Source organism: Hibiscus syriacus, unplaced genomic scaffold, assembly GCF_006381635.1.
Source record: "Hibiscus syriacus cultivar Baekdansim isolate YM2019G1 unplaced genomic scaffold, ASM638163v2 tig00116971_pilon, whole genome shotgun sequence".
Classification (NCBI taxonomy): Eukaryota; Viridiplantae; Streptophyta; class Magnoliopsida; order Malvales; family Malvaceae; genus Hibiscus; species Hibiscus syriacus.
In genome coordinates, this window is record NW_024063495.1 from 5,617,592 (window position 1) to 5,632,353 (window position 14,762).

Genomic DNA, 14,762 nt, shown 5'->3' on the forward strand with positions numbered 1-14,762 from the left:
AGATGCTTCTAGTATGACGTTTGTAAAACGATAAATATAGATTGTGTGAAATGAAAGAAAAACAGTGCATTTGTGTATATTTTTATGATAACTGAAAAGTTTACAGAGAAGTTTAACAGGGTTTGGGGTCATGGTAGGTTAAGAGTTTAGTTGATGTTTGTGAGCATATTGTTAGTGTTGGGCAGTACATGTAAGTTTGAGTACTGGTACCTAACGTTCTAGTCAGTTGTGTGGGATTGTGTGAAATTTTGGTTGAGAGTCTTGTATTTTTATAGTATTAAGAAGTTTATATATATGTCAAATAAATCCAATTAGATTTACATGATTGTTATTACAATAATTAGAACATCGTGGATTCAAACGCGTTTAAATGTTTTAAAATTTTATAAATAATATATATATATATATATATATATTAAATAAATATAAATGACAAATTAAATTAGTTTAGTTGACATCTTCTGAAAAATGTGAGTTAAGATGATGCCTGTCGCATTTTAGTTTAAGCAAAATAACGGAATTCTCAGTAAATATTTTTTTAAATTAATCTGGGGTGAATACAAAGAATATTTATTTATAGATTCTCAATTATTTGACATTAAACGTTTTTGTTCATGTATATGTTGTGCTCGAACTTAAAACCTCAAGAAATAACAACATTAATCAATGAGATCATTTAGTTTGTTTCTCAGTAAACAATTTTATCCTCAGAGGCGATGCTATTATCATTTAGGCAAAACTTTATGCTTACCATATACCTATTAATTGCAAGCAATTTGGATGAGAGAAAAGGACCCATCTCCCAACCACCACATAATTGAAATCTGCATTTAATTCCAAGTGAATAGACTTTTGACAATGAATAGCAAATACTACATTCTTAATTTCTATCCCACAATTTTATGACGTTTTGATATATATATATATATATATATACAAGCCTGTAGTAATTTGAAGAAGCTTATTATATTCAGTTTGTATGGGCAGTATGACTACCTCTATAGTTTCTCATCAGTTGAAGGGATGATCTTGATAACAAGGCCGGGGAAAACATCGTCGGGGTCATGAATGTGCGGGTTACGCTCGACGATAAAAGGGTCGCCACACTTGTCGCTGATGGTGTGAAGAGTCTCCCCTTCGCCGACGACATAGATTTCATCACAAGGGCGGTTGAAAATCTGCCTCCCTCTCGCATGTTCCTCCGACGATACAGAATTCGCCCCAATGGAACCGATCAATACCAAGACCAATAAGACCAAGGCACAGTGCCAAGAGGCTGCATCAGCAAACTCCATGGATAACTTAATGGTTTGGCTGGAGGAAACCATGGGAAGAGAAGAGAGAAGAGAAGATTGGGATTTTGAATTATCTTTTGGTTAAATTGAATAAATGAAAGAGTGCTTTATATGAACATTACATATTTGGATGTTTGCATATTGTGTTGTTTCTTAAGACACGGATGTTAATAAGTGTGATATTTAATTTCTAATGTTTTGAACTTATGCATCGCTTGGTATTATATTGGCATGATGACTATAAGCGAAATCTTTGACGTGTTGAAGTTGGTAACTCGTGAAGAAACATCAATATACATAATATTTTTTTAATCAACTAAATAAATATAAAAAAATATTAAATGAATCTAATGGTTTTAACCCAAGATGGCTTAACTACAAAACTATTATGCGATTGATTTTTAAACAATTTCAAAACTTGGATCATATGCAAATATTAGTATTTAGTTTCTCATGTGAATTATTAATTTATTATTATTATTATTAGGGTTAATGTAAAAATAAATTTACAAAATATACTGAAAGTTAATTTTAGGTGTCTAAAGAATTTTTTCATTCAAGGTTGGTATCTAACATTTCCAATATTATTTTTTTCGGTGCATACACCGTAACAAGTGTTAAAAAACTTTGTTATCTTACACATGTCATGTTTATAGAATTTTTATAAAAAAAACAACATTTAAAAATATTATTTTAAAAATCCCATTTTTAAAAAAATTATAATGAAGACCCAAAAATTCCTAAAAACCCTAATTTCAATCCTTTTATCACTCTCAACAGCCACCAACGCACCACCAACCGATCAAAATTCTAACGATGTGCGACCGACCAAACACCCAATGAACGAAACTCCTTGCTCCAACCCCTTATTACAACGAATAATTGACGATTACAGTGAGGAGATTCAGTTGATCACAAATTCTTGCATTTACACAGTCATTAGGTGTAAGTTGTTCGCGAAAGTAAGGGACTTCAATCATTGGGTGGTTGGTCTGTCGCATAACGTTGGGTGTTCGGCCGATTGGCGGTATTGGTGGCAGACGACGATGTTACGAGATTGAAATTAGGGTTTTAAGAGATTTTGGTTTTTTTAATTTTATAAAAGTTTGGGTTTTAATTTTTTTTTCTAATTTTAATTTTAAAATTAAATAAAATTTTAAAATGTTATAAACATGATATGTGTTGGATAACGTTTTTTTAACGATCGTGAAGAACTAGACATCTAAAAAGATAATATGAAAAAGTTTGACATCTATTTTAAGCAAAAAATTTAAACACCTAAAATTAACTTTATATATAATTTAAACAATTATTTTCTCATTAAATCTTACTATTATCATTACTATACTTAAACTAAGTATAATCTCCTAAAATATTGTTGTGCCAATTTTGTGTGGGTGTGGTGAATGCCAATTTGCTTATCATATCTATGTTTTTCCTTTTAATTATTGCCCTACTGAGATATTGAGGGTCTACTTACAAATAGGGTAGGCCTTAGAGAAGGATTTCGGATGGAATATCGTTTTGTTCTTGCAATACAAAATTTTAATTAAAAATATTGTCTTAGACAATAAAATTGAATTTTAAATCATTTTAATGGATATCATATATATCTCGATTCTGAATTAAATTATGATCCAATTTGATATCTAAGTTATGGGACCAAAATGGATTTTTGGAGTTATGTTTTGAAGTCATAGGCGTGCAGAAGAAATGGCCATTAGTGGACATCCTAGCTGACCGGTAACCAAGGGCAGGTCCAATTGCAAGAGCCATAGCCACTTAACAATATGCATTTTTATAGTAAGTTATTTAATTTTAGGGTAAACTACACGGATGACCACTCAACTATGATAAAAAATCAATTTGACCACCGAAGTTTCGATTGAATCAATCAGACCTCTCAACTATTTAAATGGTTCAATCAATCTACTTTAGCAGAGATGGTGACGTGTTCGTTAATAAAAATGACATAATTATACATTTTGTCCTTAATATTTATAAATCCTATCAATTTGGATATAAATTATTTTAATTAAAATAAATTTAATCTCCAATTAAATGGTAACACATGTCATTATCTAGTTGGAGCATATTTTCTTAATTTTTTGTCACCACCTTATAAAAGTGAGAAAATAATGAATGAAAGTGAACCTGGATGAAATTGAACTTAGGTCACTCGTTTAGCCAAGGTCACACCTAAACCACTGCACCAAGTCCCCTTTTATTTCCAATCACAACATATTTTATATATTTATTTCATTTACCGACAGAAAAAAAAGGAAGAAACAAAAATGCAAATTGGGATAAAGGATTAAATTAAAGTTCAATCACTTAATTTAATATAATTTACAAAAAAAAATTATTGTTTTTAATTTTTTTAATGGAAGAAATAATTCTTAATTTTTATTAATAAAAAAATAATCTTTAATTTTTATTTATTAATTATAATTTAATAATTATTTATTCAATTAAAAATTTAAAATATAAAAAACTGTAAATTAATAAAATTAAGAATTTTTTAATCGAATAAATAATTATAATTTACCGTTTTTTATATTTTTAATCGAATAAATTCAATAATGACATGATAGTTAATATTCTTAATAAATAAAATTCAAATATAGAAAATAATCGCCACTCTAAATTTTTTACTCCAATGGACTGAATTTTTTGGAAAAGGTTAAATTAAAAAATTAAATGGCTGAGATTCGAAGGAACCTCAATATGAGGGAATTGATCCTAAACCTCATTTGGAGGGTGAATACATCTCAACCACTAAGGCAATCCCAATGTTTGTTATTAGTGTGTAAACTTGTTTATATATATTGTTTTATATTATACATAAAAAAAGGAAATAATAAGTAAGTATTGAGGATGACAATAAAATTAAATTAAATTAAGACTAAATTGATAGAATAAGAAAGTATTGAAGATCAACTGTATAATTATATCAGTTTTATCAACTGCCACGTCAACGCTTACATCAAATGCTAACGACATATGACTATATTGAAACCAATTAAATAGTTAAGTGATCATATTGAGATAATTTTGAAAATGGTGGTCATATCGATACCAACCCTATAGTTAGGTGATTATTCAAGTACTTTACCCTTAAATTTAAATATAATATAATTAGGGTAGGAAAAGTATATTAATTTTATAAATTAGTTTATTAATTAATCAGAGCTGGTGCTACGTTGGGTTTTTTTTAGTAATGCTACGTTGAAAATTAGACAAAGCGACAGAGTCGAAATCAATTGATAAATTAAAACAATAATATCCAACATTGAGTTCAAAGGGGTATTATGGCTGTTCTTGTTGGACTCAAGTGGCGTATGTTCTTTGCAACGTCGACCACCGTTCACAAAGGGAGGTCTCTGTAGTTAGGGATGGATCGAATGCGAGGATGAAACAATTATTTTCTTAAAATTTTCAAATTCATTAATTTTTTAATTTTTTATGTATTTTCGATTAGTAATTTATTTTTATCATTTAAAATTTTATAAATTCATAGTTTTTAACATAAAATGATACGTATGTCCTGTCCGTAACTTAACTTGGTTTTACACAAAAGTTACAAATACATGGGTTTTAAGCTTCATTGACATTAATAATTCTGAAATAAAAAAAAGTAAATAACCATCAATATGTTTGAAAATTTGGGGTTGCGGTTTTCTGTAGGGATTAGCAATTTTCAATTTGATTTGATAATTCTTTTATTTATTATTTTAAATTCAATGAAATGAGTAACTAATATTATTTGGATGTCACAATTATAATTTTCACATATTAATTACTACCTCATTTGTCCAAGATGAAACATAATGTAATAATAAGTATATGATAAATAAACTTTTTTATATCAACTCAGAAAGATTTATAGAGTCCAAATATATCCTCAAACACTATGACATGCCAAGAGGAATAATAGGCCAATAAATCCATAATTAAATATGAGTTTATTTGTTATTTTTAATGCACATTTCATTAAATTTGTTCATCTTTTCTCATCACAATCGCAAATTATAGGAATATTTTCCACAACATAATATCATATACCGATGGTCATCACTAATGCTATACATTGATATGCACCATTATTTTTATGAATATTTTAAAATCTTGAAGGACTTAAAGGACAATTAACCATATTTATAATTGAGATCACCCATGAATTCAAAACTCATGCTACTCTCCAGCTCTCCAGCTTTGTCTTTTACCCAACTCTGGAAAAACAGTCACGAGGCTTTAACATATTCCAAAGGGAATACTGATCATTGAAGTCCTTAAATTACACTTTCAACTTTAAGAGAATAATGATAATTGGTGTAATTACATCTAGAATTAGCCTCTTTAATTATATAATTAATATTATTTTAAAATTTAAACTTATATAATTGAAACATGAGATTTAAAATTAAAATGTAATTATACTCCACCAATCAAATATTTATAAAAAATTAAAATATCACTTAGCCCACATATGAATTAAAAAATTCAACTTTAAAACATTATCTTATTTAGTTCTAATGTATATTTTTTATATTTTATATTATTAGAATTATTTATATATTTTTACAAATTTAATGACATTTATATTATATTATATTATATTATATTATATTATATTTATATTATATGTATGTATCATTATATTTTTTATTATTTTTTTAAATTTATAATTTTTAATATCTTAAAATGTTTAAGAGTAAACTACACCAGTAGTCACCAATCTATTAATTCTTTTATATTTTGGTATCTGAATTATTTTTTATAAAACCATTACTAACATTACGTTTTTTTTTCTATTTTGATCATCGATTGTTAAAAGATTAGTGACAATATGTATGTGAATTATATTTAACCTTTTGAGTTTCCACGTAATTTTGTCTCTCATCATCAACAAACCAAATGTCGTTTTTAAATAATTTTCTTAATCTATTGACAATATACACGCATCATACACATGTAGCAGCTCGAACTTAAATCTTTAAAAAAATTATCTTTTACTATTGATATCACTCAATGAATTCAATACACAATTTAAATTAGATATTAATTTCGATAATAATTTAGTTTAGTTGCTAAGTATTAGATCCTAAAAGTCTTTAAGTCATAACTTTATTCAATTCTTCAATTTAATTTTTTAATAAGGTGATAATGCATGACATTGTCTTATTTTTTTTAATAAATTTATTCTAAAAAATAACTTATAAACTATTAGAAGTAATAACGTAATTAATGATCAAAATAAAAATAATAATAATTTACCCAATTATTAATATAAATATTTATTCAAACAAAAATCATAAATACTAAACCTATGAAATTTTGTATTTCAAAAATATCTAAAGACACCCATTTATAAAATGCGCGCGTGGTTTACAAATTCCTGGAGACAAGAATGGCTCGAGTGATTTGAATTGTGGATAATTGGTCACTCTCTCCAGTACAGTAAATGAGACGATATATATTATAAATTTTTTGAGTTTAATTTAGTTAAAACTTAATAATTATTTGATTAGAATAGATTTGATTCGAGTTTGAGTTCAAGCTCGACTCAAGTTCCTAAAGAATTGAAACAAATTAATTAATATATGATTCAAAAAAGTTTATAAATAGCTCAAAAATTATATGTTAATTTTTTTAAAATTAAATTATTAATAATATTAATATATGTATGTTGATTTTTTTTTTTTAAAGTTGTATAACTGTTTCATGTACTCAAGGTTTGGGTTAAAGTTTGAGATTCAATGAGTCAAGTTTAATTTCTTTTTTTTATTTCAAATTTTTTCAAACTTTAATTCATGATTTTAAATTTGAGTTAAACTTAAAAAATTTAAGTTTATAAACTTTTAAGTTAAAATTAATTTTAAAATTTTCTAGTCTAATCAAGCTTAGGCCCTACTCTCTCCCTCTTCTCTATCACTGGTTTCCATTCTCTACTCTTTTACTCCCCCCCACCCTCCAAAAAAAACTTATTTTCAGTTAATCATGGCTTCAACTTCACGTGTACTTCTCCGGCAATGAACCATGGGCTTTTTCCGGGGACTCTTCGGCGCCAAAAAGTCCGACAAAACCCGCTCCAATAAAGAACGGAGGCGTTGGAGCTTTGCTAGATCTTCCAATCCCACGTCTTCAACTTTCCATACAGATGATGCATGCGGTGACACGTTGTATGCCAACAAGCACGCCATAGCAGTGGCAGCCGGTACAGCTTCTGTAGCCGAGGCTGCTCTCGCGGCCGCGCATGCGGCTGCAGAGGTCGTTAGACTGACAACAAGTAGGGGTGGCAATGGCAGCAACCAACGCTTCTCACGGGATGTGGCGGCTGCCAGGATACAATCCGCTTTTCGAGGTTATCTGGTTAGTATTTTTACTTCGTTTGTTCTTAGAAACTGCCCACTTTTCTTCGCGTTCTTTGATCTGCAAAAATATTCCAGATTGTCTTGTTAAATTCAAAAGAAGAGTGTTGTTCTAAAATACAAAAGTACAGTTGAAGGTTTTAAACTTGGGAATGGTCTATGAAGGAGAAAGAAGGGTGAAAGAAGTGTCATTTTGCCATCAGGCTTTTCACTAGGCGACTGATTTCCTGTTACCTTCTACCCCGTCTTCACTGTCTTGTTTGTTATTTACTTACGAGCCCTTCCAGGAAAGTGCTTTTCCAGTCTTTTGGGGTTATGGCCTATGGGAAGAAGCTGAAGAAGCCAGCCATCAATCCCTCAAATGGCTCTGGTTCCTTTCATTTATTTGTTTGGTTTAACAGAAAAGAACGAGTCCGTGAAGTGATGGGTTAATTATGGCAAATATTTGTCATATCTGCAGCAAAGAATGTAATCATAAAGTTGCATTGCTTCCTCTTTCTGATAATCTGATCTGAACCACAATGAATTCTACACATATGTTCTGTAAAAATATTTTTGTCAAAATTGGTTTCTTGCCTTTTGGTGAATCTTCTTTCAAAGGTAACAAGTAATTTTCTACCTCATTTTTGTAAGGCACCATTCTGCAAATATTTCATGGTACAGCCAAGCAGCTGGGCCAACTTTATTCTTTTCATGAGCCGGTTACACCATGTTCTTTTTCATATTCTACCAACTGGGATAGCCTTTTTGATATCAACTTTATCCACTGATTATTAATTTTCTCCAGAAAGTTGTTAGGTCTTTATACCAAGTTCCTAGCTTTATTCTGATTTGAACTAAAACAATTGAGTTAAAGCTGCAAAATTAGTACTGCAAAATTGTTTAAATTTATTGCCATTTCCTCTTTTTAGTTGGCTTGTATGGTAGACAATGGTTTCATCCATGGGCTTCTTGCTTTTCAAGTTCATCGTCTATCTGTTGCAAATCATTTTTTTATTAGAGCCTTCAACTTCTAAAAGGACTAAAGAAATGGCTTGGCTTTGTTTTCTTGTGTAAATTTCTTAAAAGGGTTATGGTACAATCAATTAGATGGATGGTTTTTGGTTAATCTGATGTAAATGGTGCTTGATTTTTTGACTGATGCAGGCACGGAGGGCACTGAGAGCCTTGAAAGCATTGGTGAAGCTTCAAGCGCTAGTGAGAGGCCACTTGGTGAGAAAGCAAGTGGCAGACATGCTCAGACGTATGCAGACATTGGTCCGACTGCAAGCTCGAGCCCGTGCTAGTCGTGCACATGTGACAAAGTCTTTAGATTCTGTCGTCAAGATGTCGAAAGTTACACAAAATGCTGTAAGCATATCTCTCTGCTCTAGTCGATGTTTAGGGCGCATTTATGAAAATGATATGGAAGGTTCATGTTAGGCAAAAGATATGCTTTTGATGTGCTTGCTATGAGCTAACATGATATGCTTCAAGCACTAATAGACTGAAATACCGAGGGACCACTTTTGCCTAAACTTAAAGTTCTGATATTTTTATGGAGGATTTAAGGTTAATATGAGGTATGATCATAACATATTTTGAGGTTAACTATGACTTGAAGATCAGTTTTGGTGAAATGTAATTAATTGTGCTAGGCTGAATCTTTAATTTCAATAGAAAGAAAGCTTGGCATGCATTTGAACAGATACGGTAGGGAGGAGTGATTGATATCCAAGGACTTCTCGAGAATTACCGGTCATGTTGTTCAGTCTGCTGATGTCCGTTTTCCTAAGTATTACTTGCAGGTCCAAGCAACTTCTGGAAAACATGAATGCCAACTCCATGCTTATTATACTAAATCTGATAGGCTCTCGATCTTAAAGGTATTGCTCAATTGGCAGTTTGCCTCTGCAGATTCCCATTTAACATTCTCTGAAGTGGGAAAGGATTTTATTCTTGGAACTTCTTGGTGTAGGATATGTTAGTTTTAAACATGCATTGAAAGTCATAATATTGTTCCCGGATCCTTTGAGCACCGATCCTTACGCCACAGTGAATTTAAATGGACTCTGGTATAAAATCGATCTTCAGATCGGTCTTGAATATTGTTTTTGTTCATGCAGAGAAGTGGTTCAAATTCAAACCTGAGGGACATCATTGGTATAGAGAAAGCACAGATGGGTTCGAATTGGTTGGACCATCGGACAGAGGAAAGCTTATGGAACAACCGTAGAGATGGTCCATTTAGCTGTAGGCATGTTGATGTTGAGAAGAGTAACAAAATTCTTGAAGCTGAAACTTGGAAACATCACTTGAACTCCCAACAGAGTCGCAAGAATTTTACGTCATCTCAGCATTATTCAACTTTGGATTATAACCCGAGCTTTACGGCATACGATTCCCCAAGAAAACCATTCGGAAAAGCTTCAAATCTGATACCAAATATCTCTTCAGCAGAAGTTTTCTCATTAAACTCCATGAAATATCCTGGAGGGAAGGATGAAGCAGTTCTAAGAACAGCTGCCAACAGCCCACAAGTGCATTCTGCATCATCTAGACCTGGAAGCAGTGCACGGAGAAGCCCTTTTACACCAACAAGGAGTGAATTCTCATGGGGATGTTTAAGTGGATATTCCGGTCACCCAAATTACATGGTGAACACTGAATCATCCCGGGCTAAGTATCGGTCCCGGAGTGCCCCAAGGCAGAGGCTTGAGTTCGAAAAATATGGTTCAACCCGAAGAACTTCTCAGGAGTTGTGATTTTCCTCATAATGTTGACTTCAGGTACATGACTCGTCCGACATCCAACCGCTCGTATCATCCTGGTAGTGCCGACCAAAGGGAATGATTGATGATGATCCTCGCTTCCCTTTCCTCGTGTGTGATAGCAGCATTATGTGCTAGGGTTGTAATTAGTTACCATGATGTTAAAACTTTGATCCTGCTATATCAAATTCTAAATTATCAATATTGTAAAAAATATATTATGAACGTCATTTTCTCCAGCACTATGATAATAATGTCGTCATAATTGTTGTTCAACTGTTTTAAGGTAATTTTCGGTTGGAGTTTTGTCTGTTTCAAACTGTGCATTCACGGGTGCTTAATCCATCAAATCTGGCTGTCTGGTCCATCTAAAATGGTGATAATGACAGTGAACAGCCAATATTCTTTTGTTATCCGTACAAATAAACAAATGAAGCCTTGGATTCTCAGAACTAACAATCTTACGGACAAGGTGAATCATACAGTTATGAGAACCGTTTTGCAGAAAGCAGTTCGGTTCGCAGGGTGAAATTCTTTCAATGATGATAGTCTCGGGATCCACGCTGATAACAGCATATCAGACAAAGATCAAGTCATACGCACTTTGATTTTTATTTTATTTCTGAGCATTTTAGATTTTAGTTCCGATGTTTTGTTTTGCGTCAAAATAGCCAATGATAGGATGAAAACCATTAATTGATCAAAAGTTAAAGTTGTCGATGATGTGGCACATGTCATGTATCTAATCCAATGACACGATACATATTATATGTCTAAAATGATGGTATGACACTGTTATGTGTACATAAATATTGACGTTATTTAACATGCCTAAAGTGATGACGTAATACATATTGTGTGTCCAAAGTGATAACATGAAATTAATACATGTTTCACATCATCATTTGTCATGTCATTACTATGTGTGTAGCATGTATCATATTATTACTTTAGACATGATACGTGTTACATCATCAATTATGTACATGTAACAATGTACATCAATGATAAGTGTTGATGATTAGTAAAGTAACTATTTCTATTTAATTAGGAACTATTTTGATTAAAAATGAAAAGTGAGACTAAAATTCTTTAAGAAAAGAAAAGAATAAGGTGAATATACCTTTACTATTTTTCATGTAATCATCTTTGGCATAATATGCAATCATTACAGAGATGTAAAAGTAATTACAACAACGGTCCTCAGATGTTTAAAAGAAAGAAAGCAAAAACAGAGGAGACATCACTCACACTTTCAAACAATAATTATGCATTTACAAAATGAATGTAGGAAGAAGAGAGATCTCCAAAGAGGATGGAAGCTTATGCAGTGCTAGTTTTGATTGCAATCCCATCTAGAGGTGGAGACACATGTTATATAGCGACACCAACGGCAATGATCATTTCCGTTTTCTCCCCGAAACAGCATCACCGATGCTACTGTCAACCTGCATTAAGAGTGAACCATGTGAATTAAGAGAGAAGAGAACCAATTACTTGAAGCATGAATGGTACCTACCCCACAACCAGCAGAACCACGGAAACCAACCACAGGGCATATTGGTAAGGCTTGTAATTGGACTTAAAAGGAGTACCAGCTGGAAGATTCTGGCTCTCTAACGAACCGTACTGAGGACGAGATAGCAGAACGAAGCCGAGGAGGAACCCAGTGACGAGCCCACCAATATGAGCAAAATTATCAACATGTGGCAAAATTCCTATTGCAAGGTTAATGGCAATGATGATCAGAAGAGTGAACAAAGCTGCGGCCTGTGGAATATCAAGAAGGGACCAAGCAAGACAAAGGGTCACTAATAAGACCATTAACAACACTAGGATACTGATGAACATATTGTTCACCGTGTTTTTGTGTGTGTGTGTATATATATACTACAAGATTCCATGATCAAGTAAATGGAAGAATTGATATTGCTCACCTTGTTTGTGTATATGCTCCAGTTGGTGAAAAGTTCAGAAAGCATTGCACCAAGAAGCCCGAAAAGAGCACCAGAAGCACCAACAGAGATGTTGTTTCGGTTAAATAGAGAGGAAAGCACACTTGCACCAAATCCTGACAAGAGGTAAATGATTCCAACCCGCACTGCCACATTGTGAATTCGTAACAACAAATTATCAGATCATCGCATTATCTCAAACTCTAATTTACAGACGGTTTAAGAGAATTAAAGACAAGATTATTAAATCACCACTGAATTCAGTTCAACATGTTGCATAAAGAGTGTGAACAGAAGGAGAAAACATACCGAATCCGAACTGTTGTTCAAGGCGTATACCAATGAAGACCAGGCTCAGCATGTTAACTAGAAGATGAATAACACCGGCATGCAGCCAAATGCAAGTAATAAGCCTCCATCCTTGATGGTTAATCACAACTTTGGTCCACTCAAGAGCTCCCAACTTAATCAATCTACCAAAGTGAAAATATATATTCATTTTAAAGGGAAATCCAATGAGATCTGTTGCTAGTTTCAGTCAATATCAGGAAAATCACAGTTGGTCCTTGCAAAATCATTCAAACCTTGTTATGAACTAACAATGACAAAAGAAAACTAACAATGGAAACATATATATAGTACATAAACATTTGTCATGAGAAAGTAAATTCCCCAACCTTGAGCAGAAATCATTTTCCACATACAAATTCCACAACTTATGAATTGGAAAAGGAAAGCAATTTCAGAAAAGTTGCAGCAACAACCCAATTTAATGCCTTGGGAGCACCAGCAGATATATGACCGGAGAGAAAACATGGGTAAGAAATACTCCAAAAGCTCTACCAAAGGTGACCCGAATTCAAAACTCAAACTCATCTATAAACAAGGAGACAGTCTAACTAAAAAGAACATGAAAGTAAAAAAAAAGGGGGGGGGGGAATAAGTAAAAATACGTTGAAGAAGATGGACCAAAGAGAGGATTCTCTCTCAAAGGCTCAAAAGAGAAGCGTCCAAGAAACCTAGCCACACACTTGCCGACAAGCCTCGTATGCCTGTGATCCGGACAATTGTTGACATACATAACTACAACAAAAACAGCAATATTAGCCACCACGACCATGGGTACCAACCACGATGTCCATTGCGAATCTGTATCCTCTATCATGTAAGTTGATGAAGCTGCATAAACGCTGCTCCTGTTGTTGTTGTTGGCGATGATGTTGTTATAGCTGCTTCTCTTCACCCTTCCTCCCCTGCTCTCTATATCATCCCCGACCATTTTCACTTTTCTTCCTCGAAACCAACGGCGAAAGAGAAGAAAATTCTTTTATTTTTCGGCTCTGCCTCTTGAAAAAGTTGAATTTTTGATCGACTTGGGAGTGTGGGTTTAATGAGAAGCTCTAGGTAGAGATGGGAAAGGGAGTGGGAGACTGGTATTTCTGGTTTCCAACAGCCAGGGAAACTGGGTAAGATGGTGGGTGTTGTAGGAGAGAGCCATGATTGATTGCCATGTAGGAAGTAATATTGTTTGGTGAATTCGAGGAGAAATTTGATTGGTTTTTGGAGTTTGACACTTCGCACATGGGATGCCGGCTCCACTCACGTGCACTACTCGAACTCAACGCGCCGCCCACACCTTTTTCCTTTTCTGGATAGTAGGGCCTCTCGTCTTAATTACAAGCATAAGTAAAATACTTTTACTTTTGCTTGTAACTAAAGGTTGAATGTTAAAATTAAAAGTTATAAATTGGTTTTTTGATTTTTTTTATATATAATAATATAGTATAATTTTTGATTTTTTGAAACATATGGTTTTTTTATTAAAAAATGATTTTTGAAAACATATATAATATATAGTTTTTGAAAACATTTTGAAAACATTTTGAAAACATATATATAATATATAGTTTTTGAAAACATATATAATATATAGTTTTTAAAAACATATATTAATATATAGTTTTTGAAAACATTTTGAAAATATATATAATATATAGTTTTGAAAAAAATTTGAAAATATATATAATATATAGTTTTGAAAACATTTTGAAAAGATATATATAATATATAGTTTTTGAAAACAATTTGAAAATATATATATAATATATAGTTTTTTTAAAACATTTTTAAATATATATAATATATAGTTTTGAAAACGTTTTTGAAAGTATATATATAATTTTTGAAAACGTTTTAGAAAATATATATATAATATACATTTAAAAATTTTATATGATTTCGGAAATATATAGTATTATTTTCATTTATTTATTATTTATTTATTTTTCGTTTTTATTTATTTATTTATTTTGTTTTTTTCAGAGTCCAATACGTCTAAATCGATAAGGAGCCTAAAATCAGGGTTCAAACCTCGCCTGACCCAACAGGTCA

The 14,762-nt window shown here is 32.1% G+C and overlaps 3 protein-coding genes across 5 annotated transcripts; 1 reads left to right on the forward strand and 2 right to left on the reverse strand.

Annotated features, from left to right (window-relative positions):
- Positions 1-895: 895 nt before the first annotated feature.
- On the reverse strand, positions 896-1,391 carry LOC120192059. The gene has a single exon (XM_039194912.1). The coding sequence runs from the start codon at positions 1,326-1,328 to the stop codon at positions 999-1,001; it is 330 nt and encodes a 109-aa protein (XP_039050843.1). The 5' UTR covers positions 1,329-1,391; the 3' UTR covers positions 896-998.
- A 5,850-nt stretch (positions 1,392-7,241) lies between these two features.
- LOC120192056 (protein IQ-DOMAIN 14-like) lies at positions 7,242-10,490 on the forward strand. 3 transcript variants are annotated; one of them, XM_039194908.1, is made up of 4 exons: positions 7,242-7,667; positions 8,813-9,016; positions 9,442-9,531; positions 9,772-10,490. In XM_039194908.1, exons 1-4 carry the CDS (start codon positions 7,335-7,337, stop codon positions 10,408-10,410), a joined length of 1,266 nt encoding a protein of 421 aa, XP_039050839.1. In that variant the 5' UTR covers positions 7,242-7,334; the 3' UTR covers positions 10,411-10,490. The 3 variants fall into 3 exon arrangements, with proteins under 3 accessions (XP_039050839.1, XP_039050840.1, XP_039050841.1); XM_039194909.1 differs by having other exon boundaries at positions 9,454-9,531; XM_039194910.1 differs by lacking the exon at positions 9,442-9,531.
- Positions 10,491-11,574: 1,084 nt separating this feature from the next.
- On the reverse strand, positions 11,575-13,871 carry LOC120192058 (RHOMBOID-like protein 3). The gene is made up of 5 exons (XM_039194911.1): positions 13,325-13,871; positions 12,681-12,844; positions 12,354-12,517; positions 11,936-12,186; positions 11,575-11,864 (listed from the first exon to the last, which is right to left on the reverse strand). The coding sequence occupies exons 1-5, from the start codon at positions 13,648-13,650 to the stop codon at positions 11,750-11,752; spliced, it is 1,020 nt and encodes a 339-aa protein (XP_039050842.1). The 5' UTR covers positions 13,651-13,871; the 3' UTR covers positions 11,575-11,749.
- Between the last annotated feature and the right edge of the window lie 891 nt (positions 13,872-14,762).